This window comes from Chinchilla lanigera, unplaced genomic scaffold (genome assembly GCF_000276665.1).
Source record: "Chinchilla lanigera isolate Chin_1 unplaced genomic scaffold, ChiLan1.0 scaffold00018, whole genome shotgun sequence".
Taxonomy (NCBI): Eukaryota; Metazoa; Chordata; class Mammalia; order Rodentia; family Chinchillidae; genus Chinchilla; species Chinchilla lanigera.
The window spans coordinates 27335816-27363268 of NW_004955419.1; the positions used below are offsets into that span (position 1 = coordinate 27335816).

At 47.4% G+C, this 27453-nt stretch overlaps 1 protein-coding gene across 2 annotated transcripts in view; it reads left to right on the plus strand.

Annotated features, from left to right (window-relative positions):
• The window catches only part of Coro2a (coronin, actin binding protein, 2A), a 63325-nt gene that overhangs the window by 12652 nt on the left and 23220 nt on the right, over positions 1-27453 (plus strand). For both annotated transcript variants that reach the window (XM_005382831.1, XM_005382829.2), the window contains exon 2: positions 12637-12837. In XM_005382831.1, coding sequence (XP_005382888.1) covers positions 12637-12837 — 201 coding nt within the window. The remainder of the gene's footprint in view (positions 1-12636; positions 12838-27453) is intronic.

The following is a 27453-nucleotide window of genomic DNA, read 5'->3' on the forward strand; positions in this document are numbered from 1 at the left end:
AGAATGGCAGTGCTGGCATTCACTGTTTCACCCCTGCCAAAACCTTCACTATATTTTCAGACCTAGTTCTACCATTGGATCATTCCATTTGGTTGTGTGGCCATTTTGCAACATTTTGATGAGTCAAATATGTCGCACACTGCTGTTTTCTTTGTCATCTGAATCAAGGAGGTCTGCATTCCCTGTGTCTGTATCAGTGGATTCTTGAGCCATACCACTGTCACAGGAACTTTGGCTCTCATTGCCAATGTGAAGGTCAGCAGCAGCAGCAGCAGCATCACCATCATCATCATCATCACCCTATACCTATATACCACTCTTCTGTTATGAAAGCATATATTTTAGCATAATGGGTCATCATCATCCATTTGACCTCCTCCAAAACTTTGCAAGTCTTATTTTTCATATGCCATTGTACTGAATTGGGCTACTTCTACCAGAAAAAAAAAAAATTTTTTTAACTTTCTTTTTTACAGATCCTAGAGTGGTTGGGTCTGTTGGACCCTCTGTGATGCTCGGGTAAACATATGCAAAACTAGTCAGATGGAGCATAAAAGTGGATCCAAATCCCATTTTGACACTCTTACACACATGCACACTCCTTGCCATTTGTCATACCAAGTGTGTAAACATATAAATTCCTTTCTGTATCCCTCAGGGAAAGGTACTGAGATACACAGCCCGCTTCTGTAATGTTACAGTAGAAAAGTAAAGGGTGGGTCTTCTGGACCCAGGTTTGTGCCTTGATAAAAGAAGGGAAGTTTATTTTAGCTCAGTTTCAGCAGGTTCAGTCCATGATCAGCCTGCTCCAAGGCAGAAATAGCATGGTAGAAGGGCCTGACAGCATGGCAGATGGTCAAGGATAGCTGCTCATGTTATGATAGTCAAGAAGTAGAGAGAGAAGGGGAGGAGGAGTGGGAACAAAAATGCACCCTTGGGCCGGGGATACAGTTCAGTGGCAGAAGCACCTGCCTGGGAAGTGCAAGATCCAGAGTTCAATTCCCCGTATTAAAAAACAAACAAACAAAAAACACTCTTTCAGGTCACCCCCCAGAGACCCACCCCCTCCAATCAGGCCACACCCCTAACAGCACATTTAGCTATGAACTCATCAGTAGATTAAGTGATGAATACAAAACCCCCATGTTCCAGTCACTGTCCAAGAGCTCCACCTCTGAATGCTGAGACTTTAGGGGGACATTTAGATCTAAACCTAACAACCCCACAGGGCTTGGGGGATGGGTAGGACAGTGGAGCCGCAGGGCAGAGCTGGCTGGAAGCCGGCTATCCCAGGAGGTTCCTGCCCAGGGACATGGCTCTGGATAGTGGCAGATGTGGGAGGTGATGCCTCTCAGGCCTAATTGCATCAGCAAGAAAGAGGCCTGTTCTTGGCTCTGCCTGACTCAATATGCATTTCCTGTGGGCCCACAGGGCGGCATCTGCTGGGCCAGAAGGACGGAGGACTGGAGGAGGGGAGCCTGGGCAGAGAGACCTGGGGATAAGATGTCATGTGCTGGTCACAGGATTCCTCCGTGTGTGTGAGCTGTGAGGTTTGAGGTGACAAAAGGGTCCCCAGCAGCCACCCTCCCCTGTTCCCGACCTGGGTTATGCTGCCCCTCTACCCCAAAGGCTTGCTCACCTCCACCCTTCGCCTGGTCTCCTGTATATAAGCCGAGCATCCTCTTCCTGTGCCTCTGAGAAATGCACAAATCTGCTGCCTCCTTAAGCAGCAGGACAGTTAGCTTTTCACCTACCTGCGTCTGTTTCTCCATCCCCAAGGTCAGCACTGCTAGCAGTCTGAACCCTCACTTTTAGTTTGAAATTTTTCACCCAGATCCCCAAAATATTGGGCCCTCAGCTCGTACCAGTTGTGTACTAAATCAAACCTGAACGTCCTGTAATGCTGGGCTGCAACAGACTTGCACACTAACATTTGTTGAGTACTAAAGATGCGCCAAGCATCACTCCCATGCCGTGTCCATTTGTCAGGGTAACCCCTTAGAGCGTGGGTCTGCCTCCAGTCAGCTTGGCCTCACCGTCCAGCTCAGCCGCTAACCTGCACTAACCTGCTGTGTGATCGTGGGCAAGTGACTTAACCCCTCTGTGCCTCAGTTTCCTCATCTGTAGAAATAGGGCAATAATAGTACTTGTGAGACTGCTGTGAGCTGAGTTCATTTGGGGAACAGTCTCAACACGCTGGAAGCAATAAAGTGGTAGCTATTGTTTGGGTCTGTACCATGCTGATGTCGCTGGTGGGGAAATAGACTCGTTCATGGCAGAGCAGTGCTATCCAGCAGAACGCTCTGCAAGGCAGACCTGCCTGTAATGACCCTGGACCCCCAGCCCCACATGGCTGCAGAGCTCTGGAACACGTGGCGGGTGAGACTGAGGAACTTAATTTTACATCACATTAAATTTTAATTTGTTATAACTTTAGAAGTCGCTGGGCCTAGAGGCATCTTTAGAAGTCATGGAGCAGCCAAGCGTGGTGGTGCACGCCTGTAATCCCAGCACCTGGGAGGCTGAGCAGGAGGATCGTTGAGAGTTCAAGGCCACCCTGGGCTACAAAGTGAGCTCAAGGCCAGCCTGAACTGCATAGCGAGACCCTGTCTCAAAAAGACACACACAAAAAAGTCACAGAGCAGGTGGGCCAGAATGAAACTTGGTGCTACCACAGGTGCTGCTGTGCCATGCTTACTTCGATTTTTTACTATGGAAACTTAAAAACACACACAAATTAACTAAAGAGAACACTCTAACGAATCCTCGGGTGTCCTCACCCGCCCTCAGGAGATAGCCACAGCCTGCGTCGTTTCTGCTGTCCCTCCTTGCTCTCCACAGCCCGCCAGCTAACGAAAGGCAATCTCAATCATCAAACCATTTCATCTGTGAATGTTAGGAGTTGGGAACATAGCTGAGTGCAAAGGCCCTGGGTTCCCAACCCCTTTTATTTTTTATTTTGAGACAGTGTTGTTACATCACTAAATTACTTAAGACTGGATTTGAATTTGGAATCCTGCCCCAGCCTCCCAGACTGCTGGGGTCACAGGTGTGTGCCACCACACCCAGCACCAGCAATTCTTCAGCGTTATCAGTGTCCGTCCAGATTTCCCCAAACACTTCACGCCTGTCTTTCTGCGCCTGGTTTGTCTGAACTGAGATCCTCACAGGCCCACGTGCTGTACTCACTGCTGGGTCTCTTACCTCTTGTCTCTTATGATCTATAACCATTCTTTTCCCTGTTATCTGTCAAAGAAAAAGAAATCAGATGGTTCAGTTTTTACTGCGGTAAATGCAGGTAACACATTTCCCGTCCTAGGCAGTAGAAGCGTACCGTTCAGTGTCGAGTGCGTTCCTGCTCCTGTGCCAGCGTCCGTCTCCAGAATGCTTTTCGTCTTGTAAAACTAAAACTGTAAACCTTTTAAACTGCAATTCCTCGTTCACCTCCACCCTCTCTGCGACTGTCTGCCTCTGATTTTGAGTACCTCATGAAGGTGGGGTCCGATATATAGTGTCTGTCATTTTGTGACTGGCTTATTTTACTTAGTGTCATGTCCTCAAGGTCTCAAGTTTCATCCATGTTCTAGCATATTACAGAATTTCCTTCCCTTTTTTGGAGGGATGTGTGTCTTATTTGACTGTCTGTGGAGTACTCAGGGTTTCAACACAAGGCCTTCACACTGAGCTACATCCTCAGCCTTTTTTTCTTTGAGACTAGATCTCACTAAGTTGCCCAGGCTGGACTTGAAGTTGCAGTTCTCCTGCCTCAGCCTCCCAGAGTGCTGGTAGTACAGGTGTGTGCCACAGTGCCCAACTTAGTATTTACTTGTGATCCTCCTGCTTCAGCTTCCCACAGTGCTGAGATTAAAGGCATGCAGCATAGTGCCTGACTAGATATTATTATCTTTAGAGAAATATCTCTTCAAATCCTTTGCCAGTTGCTTCATCAGATTATGTTTTTGTTGTTTTTAGGAGTCCTGTGTATCAATTCTTTAGCAGATGTATGACTTGCAGGTCGATATTTTCTGTCTTTCTAGATGTTGTCTTTTTACTCTATTAATAGTATCTTTGATGACAAAAGTTTTTAATTTTCATAAAGTCTAATTTGTCTATTTTTTTGCATGTACTTTTGGTATCATATCTGAGAAATCATTGCCAAATCCAATGTCATGCAGTTTTTGTCTAATTTTTTTCTAAGAGTTTTATAGCTTAGCTAATATATTTAGCTCTTTGGTGTTTGTTTGTGCTATACTGGGGATTGAACCCAGGGACTTCCTTCTGATACATCCCCAGCCCTTTGTTATTTTTATTTTTTAAATTTTGAAACAGGGTCTCACTAAGTTGCTAAATGGATCAGGCTGGGCTTAAATTTGCAATCCTTCTGCTCCAGCCTTCCAGAGCTCTGGGACCCCAGGGGTACACCACCACACCCAGCTTCTGTGCTGTGTGTGCGTGTGTTTAAACTCACATAATGCTAAACTACACCCTACCCTCCAGCCCTTTTTATTTTGAGATAGAAGCTTGCTAAATTATCTGGACTGACATCAAACTTGTGATCCTCCTGCGTCAGCCTCCTGTGTAGCAGGGATTTTAGGCGGGAGTCACCACACCAAGCTTCTTGGTTTCATTCTGTGTGAACGCTGGAAGCCGGATAATCTGAATGTAGGAGTTCCTGATTCTAGAGTTTGTCAGCTACAGCTTTGGGGTTCTTGGACACGTTTCTCCAGACCGTGTGCATCCAAAGTGTTGGTCAATTTTTTGGCAAGAATGCTGCATAAACAGTGCTGTCTTTTTCCCATTGCTTCATATTTGGTAATACACAATGTCTGGCAATTTCCTGTGATGCTAAGATTGGTCAGTTCTGGTGGTACCAACCGGACCCATCCATTGCACCATCCTTGACTCTACACCTGCCACCAGAAGGCTGGTTAAGACCTGGCTTGGCCCTGCCCAGGAGTCACATTCAGGCCAAATGGCAGGGCCTGGGAATTTGCAATTGAACCACTTCCCTGGTGACAGTGTGTGTTAGGAGACTCCGCTCTGAGAACCACTACATCACAGCCACTGTGAGTTTCTATTATCCTTTCACCTCCTGTAGGTGAGACTCCCCTAGGATGTCAGAGCCTGAGTCCCCGCACCCAGCGCTAGGATTTAAATGCTCCTAGTGTACAGAGTTGCGAACCATGGCTATAGGCCTCAGCAGCCCCTCAAGATCGTACCATCACATCTCTTCCTTCACTTGGCCATTCCCCTGAGGGGCAGATGGTGGAGAGCAGAGACAGAATTATCCACCCCTCACTCCCAGCACTGCTCCCCCAACAGGGCCTGGCAGGGACTAGCAGCGAGCCAGCGTTGGACCCCAGACCAGTGACTGGGTGAAGTCGCCCATTTTTACAGACCTTCTTGGACTTCTGTGTTTTGAAATGTTCAAGTTCCTCATTGAAGATGCTGGGCACATTAGTAAACCAGAGCTTTCTTTCATGGGCCAGTTGTCAAAGGGAAGGCTACTAGGGACTTAATAGAATAATTCCATGGGGTAGAGCGACCAACTTGTTTGCCTGGGACTTTCCCAGTTGTAGCACCGAAAGTCCCACGTCTGGGGCGCCCTCCCACAATCCCAGGCAGACCAGAACAGCTGGTCACCCTGCTTCTATGGAGCCGCCAGCCCCCACCCTCACCCCCACCCCCATCCTTGTTTCAGTACTGAGGATTAAACTCAGGGGCTAGTGAGTTACATCCTCAGCCTTTTTTATTTTTTTATTTTGAGACAAGATCTCACTGAATTGCCCGGGTTGGCCTTAAACTTTTGATCTTCTGCCTCAGCCTCCCAAGAAACTGGGATTACAGGGGTCTTTTGCTTTGAAGGAGGAAAGAAAACTAAACCTGTAGGGCAGGACCATGAGATACAGGGCAGTTCCCTGGATCCCAGTGTGTCACTTTAGATCATTGTTGGTCCATGTAAGGCAAGAAGTTGTGGTTTTTTGCTTTTGTTTTTGTCTTTTTTGAGACAGGGCTTCACTGTGCAGTTCAGGCTGGACTTGAGCTCACTTTGTAGCCCATGCTGCTCTTGAACTTTCAACAATCTTCCTGCCTCAGCCTCCTGAGTGCTGGGATTTCAGGTGTACACCACCACATCTGGCTGACAAGTTGTGATTTAAACCATGGCCTGGCCTCAGATTGACAGAGGCCAGTTGTACATAAAACCTCCACCCTCTCCTGGGAGAAGGAGCCGAAGCCTGTGGTTCCTTCCTTCTGTTAATAGAAAGGCTGCATGAGAAATGGCTGGGAGGCAGAGGCCTAGGCTGACACCCATGTGGCCTTGACTCCAGGTGGGCTGGGCTCCCAGGGCCAGCTGTTCCAGTGCATCTCGGATGGAGCAGGAGCCCTGTTAAGGATTCCGATGGGTTGGAAAGGACGTTTCCCATCAGTGAGGGTAACGTCAAGATCAGGCTAAACTCTATGATGGATAATGAATAGTTGGTCAGGGATTGGAGTCAAGGTGAGGACCTTCCCCTAATTAGGTTTTCACCAATTAATTCTGATCTTTGCAGATCACTTTCAAGTAGAGCATTTTTTACTCTTGCTAACAGCACCTCCTTTCATTTTTAAAACACCCGGGTGACTTGTTCTAATCTCCCTCTATTAACCATGGCTCAGACCTAAGTGTGGTGGTCCAGACCCCTCCCTGGAGGCACCTGCAGTGGGCAGCTCTCTGTGCCCAAGAGTCAGATTTTAAGAGGAAAAAGCTTCCAACATTAGATGTGGAACCACAAACTCACAGAAGGACAATAATAGCTGGTAGTGCCAAACGCCTACCCATCCTACGTGTTCAAACACCAAATCAGGTAACTTCATTCTTACCTTGAGGCTATAAACAATGTGACTAATGAATAATCCATTACGCTGGTGTGTGTCACACCCAGTTTGGGTTTGGTTTCAGCCACCCTGTAGTTAACCCTTGTCCTGCAATCAATCTCTGTCTCTCCCTCCCTCTGTCTCTCCCTCCCTCTGTCTCTCCCTCCCTCTGTCTCTCCCTCTCTCACACACACACCCCACCCCCACCACCGCCCCACCCCACGCCATGTCTATTAGAGGAGGACGCATACGTCAGGCAAAGGACTCAGCCTCCACTTCCCACCTCCACTGTTTGTACCAATATGATTTTGGTTCAGTTACTTCCTCAGTTTTCTAATTGCCAAGTGGGGAGAATAATCCCCAGGTACCTTGCAGGAGAGTTGTAAGGGTTGGGACAGGCCCTTGGGCATTAAGAAATAAACTCGATGTGATGTTAAACCCAAAGATGATTAAATTCTTTTGAGGCAAGGAGTGCCCAGTCCTCGGAGTCTGATCTCATGGCATCAGGCCTGCCAGGCATGCACTCGGTGCTGGCAGCAAGCGGGTACCACCTGCTGCTCTGTGTCCAGGAGGCCGGCCTGAGCGGGCTCCAGGAAGGCCTGCTGGGGCTGTGATGGGCCCTACCCACTCCAGTCCTCCTGGCAAGCAAGTGCCTGCCTGTAGGGAAAGTGAAACTCTGGTGTCTGCATTGCTGAGTCATTAAAGTTATGTGCACAGACCAAAATCCACCCACGCACACACCCTCATAACACTGCCTTGAGGGCAGTGCACACTCACCTGCACACACGGCCAGCATGTGCGCCCGCACACTCCCCTACCATGCACCAAGGGAGAGGCCAAGGCCAGCCTTGCTAGCGACCACCCCACCCCCACTGCTGTAATTTTCCTTCCCTGGCAGCACATCTAGAAGAACCTTGGCAGTGGAGATAAGGGCTGTGACGGGACTGGAAGGCATGGATGTTCAGACCGCCCAGCCACCACCGGCTTCATCCTTTCCAGAGGGGCCTCACCGAGCTTCAGCACCTATCTCCCTGTTCTGTAAAGTGGGGGCAGGGATGACATGGCACTTCCACTTCCCCTTAGGAGCTGAGATGAGCTCCAAGGGTGTAATAAGTGTGCAGATGCTATCGTCATCAGGATCATTATCTGTGGGAACCCGGAGCTGGAGGCTGCAGGGATACAGCTGGATTCAACCACAGCTCTGCCATTTCCCAGCTGTGGCCTAGTTGCTTGCCTCACCTCCTGCACCATCCCGGAAACCAGATGCCTGCTACCTCTTGTGTTTGTACGTGGAAAGCACCTGGCGCATAGTAAGCTCAAACCCTGTGAGTTTCACTGCCAGGGAGCTGCTGAGCGCCAGGAGAGCTGTTGCCTGGGCCTCTTGTGGCTTCCTGACTCCTCCTGGGCCAGCAGCTGCCCTCAGATGTTGAGCAAGCCCCACAAGCCCCCAGGCTGTGAAGGGGGTGCTGGGTGGAGCAGAGGGGTCACAGCTGTTCATGGTGGAAGGTCATATTGACCTCAACAGCAGTGACTGGGCCCCCGGCCCCACAGCCTGCCCTGGGCCCTCAGCTGCCAAGTCTAATTAATCCATCTCGATATTTCACTAACATGTCCCACCCACCCCTGTACCCATCAGTGCCTTATTGCAGCATAGGTGACCATGGCCTCACTGCCATTCTAGCCTTTCCTCTGCTCAGCCATCAGAGTCCACCAAAAAGTGAAGTCTGATCTTGTTGCCCTGAGTCCACCTCCCGGAGGGAATCTGGCCACACCAAGCGCAGGCAGCTGCTTGCCATCTCCCAGGGCTGGACCTGCTGGGGCGATGTATTAGTCAGGATGGATAAGCTATGCTCTGTGATAAATAAGCCCTCCCCAGTGCTTCCCTCTGCAAGTTGATTTCCCTGTCCTGCTGTCTGTCCATTGGGGAGCTGCTGGGCTCCACACAGTCCTCAGGAGCCTCCCGCTGAGAGGATCCCGCCTCAGCGAGGGTCACAAGCAGGTCTTGTATGCATGCTGCGGTCTGCAAGTGACCACATCACTTCCTCCCGTAATCCACTGATCCGAGTGAATGCTGTGGCCACCTAACCTGCCAGGGAGGTGTGTCTAGACGGAGGACAGGGAAGGCTAATGGGCATCGCCAGCTGCCACAACTGTGCACTTCCCCACACAGCAGCTGCTTAAGGAGAGCAGGGCGGGGGCTGGAGCAGAGCCTCTGACTTGCTTCCTGCTTTCCTGCATCAGCTCAGGCTCAAGGCAGCTCCTTCCTTCCTACCTATTTGCCGGAAGCCTAAGGAGGTCATTATCCTTGCCATTCCTTTCCAAGAGGAGCCATTTTCTCATGACCCAGTACAGAGAAAAGCTGCACTGCTCCTTAGCAAGTGGTGGCTTTGAGCTAATAGTGACAGATTCTAATTGTTGCCCTTGTCAGATTGGCCCCTAGGAAGCTCAGACCCAAATCTGAGGTCTACCACACTTTCTCTCATGGAGGACCAGGCAGCACGCACTCAATAGCATAAGCTTCCCTACAATCCAGGTGACTGGTTTTGCCTGTATTTCCCCCCGTTTCTATTTCCTTCCCTATAGCTTTTCTATTTCTCTTTGTTTTGTGTTCTCTTGAGCTCTATGAATGAGGATCAGTGAACTTTAATTAGTCCATCACTGCATTTTGTGCTCCTTCCTTTAGCTCTGGAAAATGCAGCCAAGGTTTGGGCAGAGCTCCCAGCAGAAAACTTGAAATTTCTGAGCTTTGCATACTAGAATGGCCCCTGTAAGACCACCAGACCTCCTGGTGCTTTGTAAAAGGCATAGCCTAGAGGTCAGGCCCCAGATATGACATTGATCCAGATATGTCAACTTGATTAGGTTAAGAACCACCTAGCAGATTGGTAAAGCGTGCTTTGTGGTGTGGCTGGGTGGGTCGTGGAGGCATGACCTTGGGTACTATATCTGGCCCTTGGCCTCTGTCCTTTCTGGCACTGTTCCCCTGCTCTGCCTCGCAGCCACTGTGAACAGGGCAGCTTTGCTCCACCACACCCTTCTGCCATGATATTTCTGTCTTGGAGCCAGCTGATCAGGAACTGAAACCTCTGAAATGATGAGCTGAATAAATCATTTCCTCCTTTAAGTTGTGGGTCTCAGGTATTTGATCCTAGCAATGGAAAAGCTAATATATCTATGATCACTGTGACCTGCCTGAGGTCACACAGTCTAACCCTGTGCCTAGGACTGAACACAGAGCAGAGCCTCCTGGGCCAGCCACCGGGCAGGGCAGGGACCTTTGTCCTGCCTGGTGCCCTGGGGCTGGGCAGCTGCTGCGCTGGGCACTCCACAGCAGAACCCCAGGACTCTAAGGAAACTTCCTGTGCAGAAGATGAGCCCGGATATCAAACTGTGGATCTGGGGGCACAGTGCCAGGGGTTAAGGTGGGGCGGGAGAGGCAGCAAGAGGGAGGTGGCGGAGGGCAAGGTCTCTGAAACTTGGAGATCAAAGAAGACTCTCTGGAGGAGGTCGCTTGGGAACGGGAAGAAGTGGATTTGCATGTGGAGATTGGAGCAGGGTGAGATGGGAAGAACAACCCAAGCAGTGGGGAAGGCCAGGGACTGGAAATACAAGGCAAGTAGCAAGGAAATTAGACAGTACTGTTTAGGGAGTAAGCAAGAAAAATTAAAACCTGAAATATATAGTTAGACCCGACCCGAAAGCCTTGAATGCCAGGCTCAGGATTTGACCTGACCCTGTAGGGTGACATGAATGGGAGCATCAAAGGGTGATGTGAGGTGGGGGCAGGAGTGATGAGGATCCATCAGCCAAGGCCTGGTGTCCGAAAGTGTACCCTGGCAGTGCCGAGGCCCCAGATCCTGTTTGATCATCGCTAAGACCGGAACTTCGCTCAAGCCAGGCACAGTGTGGCCCTGCTCACCGCTCCGGCTGCCCTGCCATCCTCCTCCTCTCATCTGGTGGACAGGCTGTCTGTGTGTCTAATACACAGGAAGTCCTCAGTTCATGAACGTTCAAGCTGTGAACTTTCACAGATATGAACACACCTTGCATTTGGGGTTTTTTTATGCTTTACAGTGTACATTTGTGTCAAGGGTATCTAAGACTCACTTTGTCAGACTTATGAACAAACCCAATTTACAAACTCTCCAGAGCGGAACTCAGTGTATGTTTTCTTCTTTTTAAAACTTCCCTGCTAGACAGGCGTGGTGGAGCACACCTGTAATCCCAGCACTCAGGAGGCTGAGGTAGCAGGATCATTGGGTGTTCGAGACCAGCCTGGGCTACAAAGTGAGCTCAAGGCCAGCCTGAACTGCATAGTGAGACCATGTTTTAAAACAAAAAAAAACAAACAAACAAAAATGGAGATGTAAGCCGGGCGTGGTGGCGCATGCCTATAATCCTAGCACTTGGGAGGCTGAGGCAGAAGGATCACTGTGGGTTCGAGACCAGCCTGGGCTACAAAGTGAGCTCAAGGCCAGCCTGAATTGTGTAGTGAGACCCTGTCTCAAGAAGACCAGTGAAATAAAATAAACTTCCCTGCCAAAAGTAATAAACCACAAGTGATTCACCTAACATTCTCTGTCTGCTGCAATCTCAGGGCCTGCACTCAGATACTTCTGTCTGCCTAGGGTATCTCTCCCAGCTCTTCCTGGCCCTCCCTATGTGGCCTGCTTATCCTTCATGTCAAGCTCACCATCACTTCTGGTAGCAGTCCCCCCTGCTGGCATATACAAGTCCCCAGTGTTACTAAGGGTGGGGCTCAGACTCCTGCTCACCAAGCCTCCTGTCCCGGAAACAGGGTCTGGACACCGTCGTGCTCAGTAAATAGTCAACAAATACCAGCTGGATGAGGAACAGAGGAAGCTCAAGATTCCTGGATGATAACACAGATTGAGCATCCCTAACCCAAAAAAAACGCAAACTCTAAAATGCTTTGAAGGCCAGGCATGGTCATGCATGCCTGTAATCCCAGTACTCAGGAGGCTGAGGCAGGAGGATCGCTGTGAGTTCAAGGCCCACCTGGGCTACAAAGTGAGTTCAAGGCCAGGCTGAACTGCTTAGTGAGACCCTGTCTCAAAAAAGCAAAAAAAAAGAAAAAAAAGAAAAATGCTCTGAAATCTGAAACTGGACCTCGGCACTGCCAGGGTACACTTTCGGACACCAGGCCTTGGCTGATGGATCCTCATCACTCCTGCCCCCACCTCACATCACCCTTTGATGCTCCCATTCATGTCACCCTACAGGGTCAGGTCAAATCCTGAGCCTGGCATTCAAGGCTTTCGGGTCTAACTAAATATTTTAGGTTTTAATTTTTCTTGCTTACTCCCTAAACAGTACTGTCTAATTTCCTTGCTACTTGTCTTGTATTTCCAGTCCCAGGCCTTCCCCACTGCTTAGGTTATTCTTCCCATCTTGCTCAGAGCCTCCAGCTCCAGAGAACTGCTACCCACTTAGTTGGGTGGGGGTTTGGGACAGGATTAATGGCGAGTTCTCTATAGTTTCTCTGCCTTTTTGTGTTTACCCTTGAAGAGATGAGAAGCCCTAGTACATCTGCACACAAGTTGGAGGTAATTATGCACTGTCCCCCTTACCTCACTGGATCCAGAGAGAACCGTGACTGTAACCCATGCACTTGGTTGCCCTTCACAACATCTCACTGTCCACACACAGCTGAGCACTGCCCCGGTTGTGTCCACTTACAGATTCTTAAGGGGAGACCTCCGTGTGTCCCACAGTCAGAGCAGCGAATCTCAAGCCGTTTGTCCTGTTTGTTTCCAACAGATGTCATGGCGCCCCCAGTACCGGAGCTCCAAGTTCCGCCACGTTTTTGGCAAACCGGCCAGCAAGGAGAACTGCTACGACTCTGTGCCCATCACCCGCAGCGTTCATGACAATCACTTCTGTGCGGTGAACCCCCACTTCATCGCAGTCGTCACTGAGTGTGCGGGTGGGGGGGCCTTCCTCGTCATCCCCCTGCACCAGGTAAGGTCATCTTGTCACCTTCAGGCCCCGACCTGTCCCGACAGGCCCTCAGGACAGGGGGAAAGTAGACAGAACCTGGGTTCCTAGGCTCAGGTGTGATTCCAGTCCTCGCCCTGTCTAGTGCTAGTTGTGTGACCTTGAGTAAGTCATGTCCCCTCTCTGAGCCTTGGTTTCCTCCTTAGGAAAGTATACCTGTCTGAGGTTTCAGCTTCCAACAGCTGGGCTGGCTCTCCTAGAGCCTCTGCTCCTCTCTATAAAACACATTGATTCACTGCAAACTAATTCACTCCTGAGTAAAGTATAGTTTTTAATGTCTTCCTGGACTCATGGAATTGGGAAAATCTCCAAAGCCACCTATCCCTACCAAAGAAAAGGGAAATAAGCACTAGGCCTAGAAAGGTGAGCAGTCAAAGAAAGGGAGAGCAGACACGTCCTGGGCAAACAGGCCATGTATTGCTAAGAGTCACTTTCTGACCCCTCAGAAGGACAGTTGCACATGGATCATCCTCGCAGCAGGACACCAGCTCTAAAGAGACTCGGGGGTCCTCAGTTGATAGAGCCCCTGGCTCCTAGCAGAAGAACTGTGAAACCTCTCCAGAGAAAAGCTGCTCAAGGATGAAGATCAGGGCACTAGGGATGCATAGAGACCACCACTGCATGACTACCACCGTGAGAGTCAGCTGCAATGGCAGGTGCCTGACCTGGACCCCCAAGGACCACAGCAGTTCCAATCATAAAATACCGGTCAGAGTTGGATAAAACAGACTGCCTGGCTGGCTGGCTTTTTTTTCAGTGCTGGGTATTAAACCCAGAGACTTTGTACTGAGTTGTCTCCCCAGCCTTTTTTAAAAAATTTGGGATGAGATCTCACTGAATTGCCCAGGTTGGGCTTGAATTTGAGGCCCTTCTGCCTCAGCTTCCCAAAGTGCTAAGATTACAGGCGTGTGCTAGCATGCCTAGCTTATGCATAGACCAGGCTTTCAGATTGCAATGCAATTGTGTTAGAACTCAATAATACAATATAAATGTTAAATTAATGCTCACTTAGAAATTTTAAAATACATTTCTCAAATAGTGTAGACCAAAGAAGCAATCAAATGGAAATTTAAAAGTACTTTGGATTACTTCATAAAATTTAGGGGATGCAAGGAATGTGCTGTATCAAGGAAAAAGTATAGCACTAATACAAAGGAAAAAGGGAAAACATACAAAAGGAAAAAGACTGAAAATTAAAGAATGAGCATTCAGTCTAAGAAGTTAAAAAAAAAAAAGACTAAACCCAAAGAAAGTTTGAGGAAGGAGATAATAAAAAGCAGAAATGTCCAGGCTAAGTGGCTCATATCTGCAATCCCAGCACTCTGGGAGCTGAGGCAGGAAGGTGACAGTCAGAGGCCTGCCTGGGCTACATAGCAAGTTCAAGATCTAGACTACATTCTGTCTCAAAAAAAAAAAAAAAACTGATAGAGACTGATTAAATAATAAAGGAAAGAAGGTACAAATACCATCAGGAACAGAAAAAGCAATGTAACCACAGAGCCTTAAAATCTAATAAGATCTGGGAATATAGCTCAGTGGTAGAGGACTTTCCCAGCATGTACATAGGCACTGGGTTCAATCCCCAGCACCACAAGAAAAAAATTAATGAGACATTTTAATGAGCAGTTTTATGCCAATATATTTGAAAACATTGACAATGTGAGAAAATTGCTAAAAATATGTAATTTGTTAATATGGATTCAAGTAGAAACTCATACCTTATCACCAGGAAGCAGAGGAGAAAGGAACAGTCCTATAACTTTTTTAAACTGAGCAATAAAAATTGCACTACACACTGTATTGTCAAAAATATAAATGTCTGATAATAGCAAGCAATAGCAAAGATAGGGAACAGTGTAAAGTACATACCAGGCACTTCTGGTTGGGAGTGGAAGCTAGAATGCCTATTTTTTGGGGGGAAAAAAAGAAAATACATATGCCTATGACCCAGAAATTCCACTCCTAAGCATATACCAAGCTGAATATGTGCTCAGGTGCACTAGGACAGAAAGATGGGAAGGCACATAGTAGCTCATATTATAGCAAAACTGGGAAAACCATGTGTTTTTAAGTGATCTGTTGGTAATTTATTTTCCAGCAACTCATTAGGTGGAACATTTCCATTCTGTGTGGTTTTTTTCATGTTTGTTGTATTTTACATACAGATACACATACACATAAGCAAGACTCCAGGCCTAAATGAACTTATAGGCAAGTCCTACAAAACTTCCTTTTTTTTTTTTGTACCGGGAATTGAACTCACGACCTTGCACTCGCCAGGCAGGTGCTGTGCAGCTAAGCTAAATCCCCGGCCCCCTACAAAACTTTCAAGGAAGGGATTATCTAATCTTTCACACACTCTTCCAAAAATAAGAAAAGAAGGACTCCCTTCCTCATTCTCTGACACCTGTGCAACCTTGATACCAAAACCAGACAAAGACAGAACACACACACAAAAAATGCAGATAGACTGCACTCATGAAAATGCAGAATTACTAGCAAATAAAATCTAGCCATGAATAAGAAAAGGTACTTTGAGATCAAGTTAGATTTATTCCAGAAACTAAGGTGGCTTAATATTAGTCAACAACGGTAAGCCATCTTATTAACAAATGACAGGAGAAAAATCATGCAGTCATCCTCATAAATGCAGAAAAGGCATTTGATAAAGCACAGCAACCATGCATGAGAAAAATCACAGGAGACTAACTAGGTGTGTTAGCTCTCTATCACCACGACAAATACCTGAGGTAATTAACTTTAAAGAGGAAAGATGTATTTTGGCTCACAGTTTTGGAGGCTTCAATCCATGATTGATTGGCCCTGTGGCTTTGGGGCCTGTGGCATCACCAGGAAGCAAAAGAGAAAGAAAGGAAGGGACCTGGATCCAACAACAACCTGTAGGGGGCTTGTACCCAATAACCTAAAGACCTCCCATTAGGCCACACTCCTTAAAACCTCTACCATCTGCCAGCATCCCCTTGCTGGGGACAGTCAAGGTCAAAACTGTAATACCAGGGATAAAAGGGAAATTTTATAACCTATTGCAAACAGTATTTTATGAACTTTTTATTTTGAAATAATTTCAACCCTATAGGAAATTTTCAAATATAATTGAAGGAACTCCTGGTTATCCTTTACCTGGTTAACTAGTTATTAACATTTTGCCGTATTTGCACTATATGTGTGTTTGGAAATGTAGAGAAGTTATAGATACAACCCTTCACCCCTGGATGAGTCTATGTATGTACTAAGAACAGGAACATTTTCTTGTATTGACACAGTATAACCACATTTGGAAATTTAACACAATAGAATGCTAGTTATACAATCCACCTTCAGATTATGCATATTATCTCAGTAATGTTCCTTATAGTGAATTTTGTTTTCTTGATCTAGAATCCAATTCACAACCACATACTATGTTTTAGTTGTCATATCTCTTAGCCTTCTTTATTTCATCATATTAACAGTTTTAAACAGTAAATGCCAGTGGCTTTGCAGAATGTTTCTAAATTTGGATATATCTCTTCATTAGACCCATTTATGTATTTTTGGCAAAACTATTATATATCCTTCTCAGTTCATTACTTCATGGGACATATGATGTCATTTGTCCCATAATTGGTGCTGTTGACTTTGGTCTCTTTGATAAATAGTCAACAATACAAACATCACTTATAAAGGAAGAATGTTAGAAGCACCCTTTTGAAATCAGGAATAAGGTTAAAAGGTTATGACCTGCGCAGTAAGAGTAGAAAAATAAGTTGAAGATGTAAGGTGGAAAAGGAAGAAATGAAATTGCCCTTATTTACATATCTGATTCTCCAAAGGAACATAAAAACAGAAAAATAAGAGTGTTTGTAAGGCATCTGAGTACAAAACTCAGAATACAAAGAGGAATTGCCTTTGTACATACCACAGACATTTAGAAACATGTAAATATTTCCAGCAAGGTAATAGAAAACCAGATACCTGTGAATAAACATTAAGGACTTAAAAAAAAAAATAGAAAAAGCCTGCCATGGTGGCACACACCCGTAATCCCAGCACTCAGGAGGCTGAGGCAGGAGGATCATTGTGCATTCAAGACCAGCCTGGGCTACAAAGTGAGCTCAAGGCCAGCCTGAACTATATAGGGAGACCCTGTTTCAAAAAGACAAAAAAAAAAAGGACTTGGAGAAAATTGTAGAGCATTATTAAAAGACTAGTACTAAAGACGGCCGAAGTAAATGGAAGTATGTACTATATTCACCATGGACAGACACTTTGCTTCTTTCCCAAATTTCAGATTTGTACAGCACCCTCTCCCTACCAGGGATTGAAACCAGAGCCTTTACACAGAGCTATATCCCTACCCCCTTTTAAATTTTTAATTTAATATTTTGGGGGTGTTTTGAGACAAGATCTTGCTAAGTTGCCCAGGATGGGTTTGAACTTTCAACTCTTCTACCTCACCTTCCCAGAGTGCTGGGGTTGCAGGTGCACACCTGTGTGCCCAGTTTAGCTTTATCCTTTCTTAAGACACATTCCACAGCCTATTCTTTGCTTAGAACACCACACCTGACTACTTTAACTTAATCAGTGTTCTGCTATGTAGTACCTCCTAATGTAGGAGAGTTGGGGGAGGAATCACTTTGCCTTTATGGTGCATAATTGGTGCTCATGAATTTTCAGTGACTGAACAAATTACATAATGATTCTTCACTCACATATACAGGGTGGCATAAGTGACAAAGGGACTGACAGTAGCAAAAGCTTGGAGGGGGATTACACCTGGGATGTTCAAGGAACAATGCAGACAGCATTCTGGCAAAACAAATAATCAATCTGAGAAGGGCAGGGAGGGAAATACCCTACAGAAGTGAACTGGGGCCAGATGAGAGAGCCTGGAGTGCTAGGCTGAGGCAAGCGAGCTCATCGGAAGAGATGACATTTTTCAAACTGAGGAGGAACAAGTACAAAATGAGATCCAGAGAAAACCTTGAGGGTCAGAGCTGGAGGGACCCTTAGAGATGTTTTGGGCAGCCACTTCTTTATTCCAAGATCTAGATGCTTAGAAAAGGTTCTGTCCACCATACAAACTGCATCCTTTTTTTTTTCTGTCTTTTTGAAACAGAGTCTCACTATGCAGTTCAGGCTGGCCCTGAGCTCACTTTGTAGCCCAGGCTGGTCTTGAATTCGCAATTCGAGATCCTTCTGCCTCAGCCTCCCAAGGGCTGGGACTACAGGCTTGTGCCACCACACATTCTTAATTAAAGATTAATTGGTTGACTTTGCTGACTTTTATTACTCCAACTCTCTCAGTTCCTAGCTCACACAAACTACTCAGCATCAATAAGTACTAACTACTGATGTCAAGAAAATAAATTGGTTTGATGTGATAGAATATGACAGGGTTTGGGAGGGGATCTGGCTTAGGTAGTATGAGCTGGGGAGGCCTTTCTCAGGGCTCAGCCTTTGAGCAGAGAGCCACCTGGAGCACTAGATGGAGAGTGTTTCAGCAGAATGAATAGCATGTGCAAAGGCCCTTCTCTAGGAATGGGTTTGGTATGTTTGTGACACATCACTTGGGTAAGAGTGGTGACAGAAGAGGTCAGATGAGGAGCCGAGCCTAGACCGGGAAGGTATTTAGACCAAAGCGAGTTTGGGCTCCTCTGAGTCAGGCAGGAAACCACTGGAGGGTTGGAATTCAGCTGTCCTACACAACCTGATCCTAGGCCAGATGCCAGATCTCCTTTGGGCTTTGTGAAATTTCGTAGATAGCTCAGGGACATAGGCTGCTATCCCAGGCTCCTAAGAATCTGGCCACCACAAGAGCTGGGGCCGCCATCCAGGCTTCTCACAGGACAGTGTCAACGTGCGGGTTCTTACTCTGTGGGTCTGGAGTGCAGCCGGAGAGCCGGTGTTTGCAACAGGCCCCCAGCGTCCCTGGCTCTACTTATTACAGGAGGGCCGGCTAAATTCCACTGCGGATGAACGAGTAGTTTTTTCAATTTTTTTTTTTAACAATTAAACTTTGTATTTTGATAACTGTAGATTCAAAATGCAGTTGTAAGAAATAATACAGCAAGCTCCTGTCCCCAGAAGTAACATCTCATAGACTGCAGTACAGGCTCTCAACCATGATATTGACAGCATGCAGTTAGGATACCGAGCATTTCCATCGGAGACCCCTCCATTGTCCCTTGACGGCCACAGCCGCGCCCTCCTTAACCCCTGACAACCGCTAATCTGACCTTCATTTTTATATTTTTGACATTTTAAGAATGCTATGTATCTGGGCATGGTTACATACGCCTATAATCCTGACCTGTAGTCCCAGGTTACTTGGAAGGCTAAGGCAGGAGAGTCATAAATTCCAGGCCAACCTGGCCTAGGTACTGAGACCCTGTCTGAAACAAACAAATAAATACATGCATACATAAAGTTGCATAAAGGGAACCATGCAGTGGTAACCTTTTCGGATGGGCTTTTTTCACACAGCAAAATTCTCTGGGGATTCATCCAGGTTGGTGCTTGTGTAAGTTGTGCGTCCATTTTTATTGCTAAGTAGCATTCCACACAATGGGTGAAGTTCAGTTTATTTAACCACTCACCCATGAAAAGCCAAGTGGTTGTTTCCAGTTTGGGACTGTTGTAATATAAGTTGCTATAAACATTTGTGTGCAGGTTTTTGTGAGAAAATCAGGCTGTCTTCATTTCTCTAGGAGAAGTGCCTGGGAGGACGGTTGCTGGATAATAGTTGCATGTTTAATTTTCTAAGATGTTATAAACTTTTTACAAATAATTTTTTAGTGCTAGTAAAAGTAGGATTAAAAATTCTCTTGGTTGTGTACCTGAAATTAGACTTTATTGGAGCCCTCTGTGTTTTTATTTGCTAATTCTGGCTGGACTGCTTTCCTGTGCTGCTGAAGTGGCTGGTGTGCAAACTCCATTTTCAGTAGAAGGTTCTAGTCTAGTTTACTTTTATAATTGTGAAGAAAAGTCTCAAACACAAAACAATATCATGAGATGGGCATGGTGGCACACACCTATAATCCCAGCACTTGGGAGGCTGAGGCAGGAAGATCACTTCAAGTTAGGCCAGCCTGGGTGGCATAGTGAGTTCAAGGCCAGGCTGAACTGCATAGTGAGACCTTGTCTCAAAAAAAAAAAAGAAAAAAAAAATATAATTTCATATATTTACATGTTTATGTAAATATATATTTCATATATTTACATATATTCACATATACATATATATATATATGCATGGCTCTTCTATATCCAGATTGCAGAATTATCTTCTTGCTTTATCTACCTGTTTCTTTGGTTTTTGTTTTGTTTCTGCAGTGCTGGGGATTAAACCCAGGGCCTTCGCACTGAGCTACATCTCCAGCCCTTTTTTATATTTTATTCTGAGGCAGGTGGTTGTTAAATTGCCCAGGCTGGTCTCAAGCTTGTAGTCTTTGCCACAGCCTCCCAAAGCAGTGGGATTACAGGTGTGTGCTGCCACTGCATTCCCCCTTTTTCTCCTTTTTTTTACCTAAAGTATTTTAAAATAAATCCTGGATATTTCATCGTCTGCCCCCACACACTCCAGTATGCAGTTCTAAAAACCAGGAACGTTTTCTAACATCATCACAGTAGGATCACAACATTAGTAACAACTCCCTGCGCCATCTGATTCCCAGTGGGTGTGGAAATGTCCCTGGTTGTCTCTTAAGTGTGGTTTGTTTGACCAGAGGGCTGGACGAGGCCTTGGGTTTGATTGACGCGTTTCTTAAGTAACTACATCCAGTATTTCTGAGCAGGTTTACAAGGCTGAGAGAGGAAACACACACTAGCCTGTCCCGTCATAGCGCATACTCGTGCAGGCTGGGGGTGCATGCTGGTGCCTTACCAACACCTGCCCGCCTCGCAGGAGTGTCACCCTATTTCCAGAGAAGGGTGCCAAGGCAGTGTCCTGACTTCCCCAGCATCTTGAGCACCGAGGCCTGACCCAGATGGTCACTTAGTTCTGGATGTGGCCAGGAGCCTCACTCACAGTGAGCCCACCTTCTGCTCCTGAGGCATGGTGTAGTGATTGGCTCCAGCCCCTCCTTCGTCACCAGGGATGCGTAGCTTGGCAGGCCCAAGAAGTGCCAGTCAGCAGGTGTGCCAAAGAAAGCGGGCTGGTACAGGCTGGTACATCATTAAACACAGTGGGTAAAGGAGCACTGCAGTAGAAGGTGTCTGGCTATGCCACAGAATCCCAGAAATTATTATCAGAGAGGCGTGGCTGGCCCAGGCAGTGTCTCATGCCCTAGAAGGGCTGGCTCCACCGTCAGTGCCCCTGCCCCTCTTCCACCGGGACCAGGGTGAGCCCTTGAAGAGAAGGCTGGAGGGTGAGTTTCGCAACCTGGATGACCTGGAGCCTTGGGAACCAAGGTCTATGCTACTCCTGGCCCCGGAGCCCAGCCCTGGACAGAGCCGCCCAGCAGGGCTGAGGAGCGTGGACTTTGCTGTGAGGTGTGGAGGGTGGGGAGGAGGGAAGGTGAGGCAGCCAGAGCCCCTGGGAGCGGGCTCTGGAACGTTGTTGGGTGTGGGCCAAGCCCAGGGGGCCCTGTGCCGCAGGGAGAGGCCGGCTGGACACCATGGCTAGGAGGCCAGGGAGGGGCACTTCCTGCTGTGCTCACAGAGGCCAGACTGACCCTTCTCAAGCCTGTCTGACCACATCATTCCGGTGCTCAAACCCCTCCCAGGGCTCCCCATTGCCTGCCTTCTCGTCAGAGCCCTCCAAAGCTTGTCCCAGCCTGTCCTTTATTGTTGGTAGTTGGTAGTACTGGTGATTAAACACAGGGCCTTCACACTAAGCTATATTCCCAGCTCTGTTTTTATTTTTTATTTTGAGACAGGGTTTCACCAAGTCACTAAATTGCATAGGCTAAACTCAAAGTTCCGATCCTCCTGCCTCACCCTCCCACAGTGCTGGGATTACAGGCGTGTGCACTGCCCCCGCTTCCAGTCTGCACATTCTGAGACCAAAGCCTTCCAAAGCACAAAGCTGTTCTCCCCATCCAAGCTCCCTGTCTAGAAATGTGGAGCAGGAGCTTGTCTGGTTTGGGGAAGTCTCTCCAGGGCCGTCTATTCAGCGTGGAAGAGAACACACCCCAGGAATGACTCCCTCTGTCTTCAAGGAGCTGGTTCAGGACAAAGAGGCGTCTATCTCTAGGGGGCCTGAAGGACAGACCTAGGATCAGAAGCAGGGAAAGGGAGGAGTAGAAGGCCACACAGCTGGACATAAGAAGTGCTCTTTCAGAATGAGGTCTAGACGTGGAATAAACCACCTCGGGAGGCAGTCAGCTCCTCATCCCCAGGGTGACCCGGGTAGCCTTTGTGGTTCTTGCGTCCGGCCCTGTGTGTCAGATTCTGCAGTCGGCCCTCTGTATGTTCCTCTGTGTGCTGCTGAATGGAAGGGGGATGAGTGACACTGTGCCCCACGTCCTCAGGGCAGTGTGTTGTGTGCGCCAGAATCAGGGAGCACCCCCTCCTCACCTTTGCCCAGGCCCGGCCCCTGAGGTGGCACCTGCCCTGCATCTGACCCCTTCTCTCTCCAGACAGGGTCCGAGGAGGTCCCCAAAGTAGCAATATGAATCTAAACCCACCCTATCTGCAGAGGAAGTTGTAGGTTCATTGACTCCTGTTGTAGGCAAAGAATTTTCCAGATGCATCAGTAAGAGGCATTAAGGGATGAATTAGGCAGAAATTTAAAAGTACACACTCAAAGAAATAGTGTGGGCCCTCAAGAGGAAGCACATCATAGTCCGGGGCTGGACATGTTTATGGGGATTTAGGGCAGAAATCTGTGGGCCTGCGAGCCCGCGGGAAGAGGAGATGAAAGCTGCAGGGCTCCTCTGCAGAGCAGCGGGTGACGGGCCATTGGCAGGCGATAGCATCGCTGAGCTAAGGCCCATTTGTAAGGAGAAAGGAACGACCAAAGTCCATTTCAGGGAAAAGGGAAAGGCCCAGCTTACTGTGTCTTTAAGGGCCCTAAGGAGGTTTTTGGGGACTGGGTTTGTGTTCTGAATCTGCAGTTTTTTTGGGTTTTTTGGTACCAAGAATGGAACTCAGGACCTTGCACTTGCCAGGCAGGCGCTTGTGCCACTGAGCTAAATCCCTGGCCCTGCAGTTTTTATTATAAGCTCAATTTTAAAAGTGTAATTTTCCTTGTCTCCTTTTAACCTATCTTCTCTCTTATCCCACCTCATCTCGGGAGCACCTGGCTCCTCTGAGCCTCTCTGTAGGTCCACCCTGAGCCCTGGGCAAGGGGAGTAGACTCCAAGCCCCAGTCTCAGCCCTCTTGCCTGGCCTCCTCTCCCACCCCATCTTCCAGTTTGCCTTTCCTCTGACCCCCAGCTGCTCCAGCACCCCGCCACTTGGAACCTACCTGTTTCCCCTTGCTGACTTAAAGTGCCTCCACTCCCCGAGGCCTGGTCTAGGTCTCCAATTTTTTTTTTTTTTTTTTTTTTTTTTTTGAGACAGGGTCTCACTATGCACTTCAGGCTGGCCTTGAGCTCACTTTGTAGCCCAGACTGGTCTCGAACTTGCAACGATCCTCCTGCCTCAGCCTTCCAACTGCTGGGATTACAGGCATGTGCCACCACACCCAGCTGGGTCTCCTTTCTTTAAGCCTCAGTTCAAGGCCTCCACAAAGCCTTCTCTGATTTATTCCACAGGCCCTTTGCCCCTCTTTCCAAGCCCCGAGTATATTACGTCTTTTCTCCTTCACGAGTACCCATCTCTGCCACCGCCTGCACTCGGTATGAGGCCTGGCACACAGTAGGCCATGAGGACAGCGAGACGCAGCCTGGCCAGTGAGCAGAAACATCCTTGGTTCTCCTAGCTGGGTCACGGGCTGGCTCTGTCGCCCCTGGCACGATGGTCAAGCTCGCTGACCCTGGCTTCTGCCTGTGCTTGTCAGTGGGGCTTCTTATACTACTTCCTAGGAGTGCTTGGAGATAGATAATACAGGCAGAGTACATGGTGCCAGACCTGGCACGTACACGACTCCTTAAATTATAGGTCCTAAAGAAAACCATTGAAAAACCTTTTCCTTACAGAGTGGGAATGTGGCTGATCGAACTCCTGGGTTCATCAGTAGTTGAAATATGGTCAGGAGTGACATTTTCTTCCTATCGACACCTCAGAGCAGCTGCCCATCTGCTCTGTAGGGAGAGGTGGGGGTCCCTCCGCAGAACAGTTTAGCCTGTGCCCTGGCCCCCGGAACACACCAAGCAGCATTGAAGGCCGGGTGATTGTGATCAGCTCTGATGACCTCACGCCGGGTGCTCACTGTGCCCTGCTGCGGTCTCAGTGCTTTTCCTCCGTTAGTCCTCACACCATGCTATGCGTGAGGCCTGTTTTGTGGAGGAGGAAACGGAAGCATAAAGGGAAAGGCCCAGGCTTATTGTGTCTTTAAGGACCTTAGGGAGTGTTTTGGGGGACTGGGTCTGTGTTCTGAATCTGCAGTTTTTATCATAAGTACAATCTTAAGGGGCTGGGGATTTAGCTCAGCGGCAAAGCGCCTGCCTGGCAAGCGCAAGGTCATGAGTTCGGTTCCCGGTACCGGAGAAAAACCAAAAAAAAAAAAATAAGTACAATCTTAAAAGTATGGTAAGCTTGGGTCTCTTGCCAGAGGTTGCGGAGTAGAAAACGATGTAGCGGGGACTCAGCTGCAGGAAGCCCGGTGAGTCAGCCTGCCTGCCTTCGCTGTCTACCCTGGGTGATGCCCTGCCCCTCCCACCCAGCCTCCCGTCACCACTGCGGCCCATGGGAAGCTCCTTTGAGACTGTGACCGGGACACAGTGATAGGAACAGCACATCCCTATGGGTGCTGAGGGTCATGCCAGTGGTCTCTCAGCCTGTCCCACTCTCCAGCGGAGGTCTGTGCCCCGCTTGTGTCTCTGCCCTTTGGAGGCTTGCCTTTCAGTCCACTCCGTCTGTCCCAGAGCAGACCCTGGAGTCTGCCAAGGGGGAGGGGTATCTTCCCTGATGTAGAGATTGCGTTCCCATGAATCAGGCCTGCCCCAGGCTGAGTGCTGACCTAATGGGCAGAAAGGTAGAAACGGCCTCCTGATTATAAATGTAAAAAAAAAATTATATATATATATATATATATATATATATATATATATATATATATATATACCCACGCTGACGTGCTTTTAAGCAGCTCAGTCTTCTAACAGCTAATGTCTGCTGGTGCTGAAGGGAGTTCTCTGGTGAGGCCCAGCCATCCTTTGTCCTGCTAAGCAGGGGGAGGAGGAGCTGTCTGGGGCAGGTCTTCTGTCCTGGAGGCCTGGGAGGAGCTCAGCTTTCTGAGGAACTGCCTCTCTGGGCCCGCAGCCCTGCACACCTTCCCTGAGTCTGTGGCTCCAGTGAGTAGGAGGCGGAAGTGTGCTTCCTCTCAGCCCAAGGCCAGCCTGCCAATTAGCACTTCCTGAGAAACCTGCAGGGCAGAAATTAGGGCATGGCCCAGGGCCAGAGAATAGAGATAAAGGCCCTGAGAGCAATCTGACCCACAGTGAAAGGTCCAATATATACCTCATGATCCAGGAAATGATCCAGGGAGAAGGGAAGGCTGTGTGCAGGAAGGAGGCCAGGACGCTGACTCAGAGACATTCCCCAGAGCAGTTAGGTACCCCACAGGCTCAGGGGAGGGGGGAGCTCAAGCTGGGCTCTGCCCTTCACAGTCCCAGTGACAAGTGCTTCTTCCAGCCTAGTCTTCCCCTAGCACAAGGGTGCTGTGATCCATTAGTGATGCCTGCCACAGGTACAAGGCAAGAGGACTCCGCTGTGTGTTCATTACCCCTGGTGTGTGAGAAGTCTTCAAGGATACATTTTTTCAGAAAATCTGTAGTGTATCGTTACGGGGGGTGGGGGTTGTTTTGTTTTTGTTTTTGAGACAGGGTCTTGTGTAGCTCCAACTAGCCCTGAATTTGTCATCCTTCTGCCTCAGCCTCCCAAATATTGAGATTATAGGCATGCTCCTCCACACCCAGCTTCTATAGTTGTTTTAAAATACATTTTTGATAAAAAAAAAAAAAAAAAAAAAATACAGTTTTGATGGAGGTAAAATCTAATCTACTTTTTTATTTCTATTAGTGCATGTTTATAGTACATAATGATTGCATTCATTGTGGGGAGCTGGTACATGTACATAACACATCTTACTTCCTTTTTTCATCCCCTTGCTCTCTCTTCCCTACCTGCTCCCTCCATCTCTTGGTCCTCTTCCTTGTGGCAGGAGATCTATCTCCCTGTTTCCTATTAATCTAGTTTTTATTTTGCTCTTTAATTTATTTGTACTTTGGGTTTCTCATATACAAGAAACCGTGTGATAGTTAAGCTTGCATGTCTGACTTATTTCACTTAACATTATGGTCTCAAGGTGCGTTATGGGCACAAGTGAGTCAAATTTATCCTTCTTTATGGCAGAGTGGTACTCCATTGTGTGTAAGTACCATACTTTCTTTATCCATTCATCTGTTCAGGATGAAACTTACAGGCTGTTTCCAAGATTTGAATTGTACTATTACAAATTGTGCTGCTATAAACATGGGTCTACATGTAGCACTGTGATGTGTCTTTAATTCCTTAGGGAAGATACCTAGAAGGGGAATAAGTGAGTCAAATGGGATTCCTGGTTTTAGTTTTTTGAGGAATCTCTATACTGATTTCCATAGGGGTTGTACTAGTTTACCTTCTCATTAATAATATAAAAGGTTTCCTTTTTCCCCACAGCCTCACAGGCACCTGTTATTACTTCATTTTTTTTTTTTTCTTTTGTCTTTTTGAGACAGGGTCTTACTATGCAGTTTGGGCTGGCCTTGAGCTCACTTTGTAGCCCAGGCTGGCCTCAAACTCGCAAAGATCCTTCTGCCTCAGCCTCCCCAGTGCTGTGATTACAGGCATGTGTGTCACCATGCCCAGCCTTTGATTTCTTGATGATAGCCATTCTTTCCGGAATAAGATGGAATCTCAGTGTTACGTTAATTTGTATTTCTCTAATGGCCAGTGATGTTGTGCATTTATTAATTTATTTCCTGGCTGTTTGCATTTCTTCTGTGAAGTGTCTATTCATTTCATTTGCCCATTTTTTGACTAGGTCTTTTATTTGAGGGGAGAGGTCTAACTTTTTTTTCAGCATCAATTGGTTTTTGGTGTATAGTGTAAAAAATAACAAAAATAAATAAATTCCTATGTGAACTACAATGAAAATACCAATACCACTCTACAAAAAAATTAATTTTAACATCAATTATTTTGTCCAGATTGCTGCTATTAGCGCAGTGCCAATCCAATCAGTGGACTGATCAGCAGCCACCCACTCTTAATCCCAGCATTAAACTGTGAATCAATCACAAACTCTAGATTCAGCTACCTCCAAAAAAGTGCCCTCTAAAAGTTCATGAGACCTTGCGGGGGACATCTAGACACAACCATAACAGTGCTTATATTGTGCCACATGTACTTAGCAGGGAAATAAGATGTCAATAAAATACAGTATCAAATATATACTAAGGGCTCAGAAATCAGTATTTTCACATGAGCTGT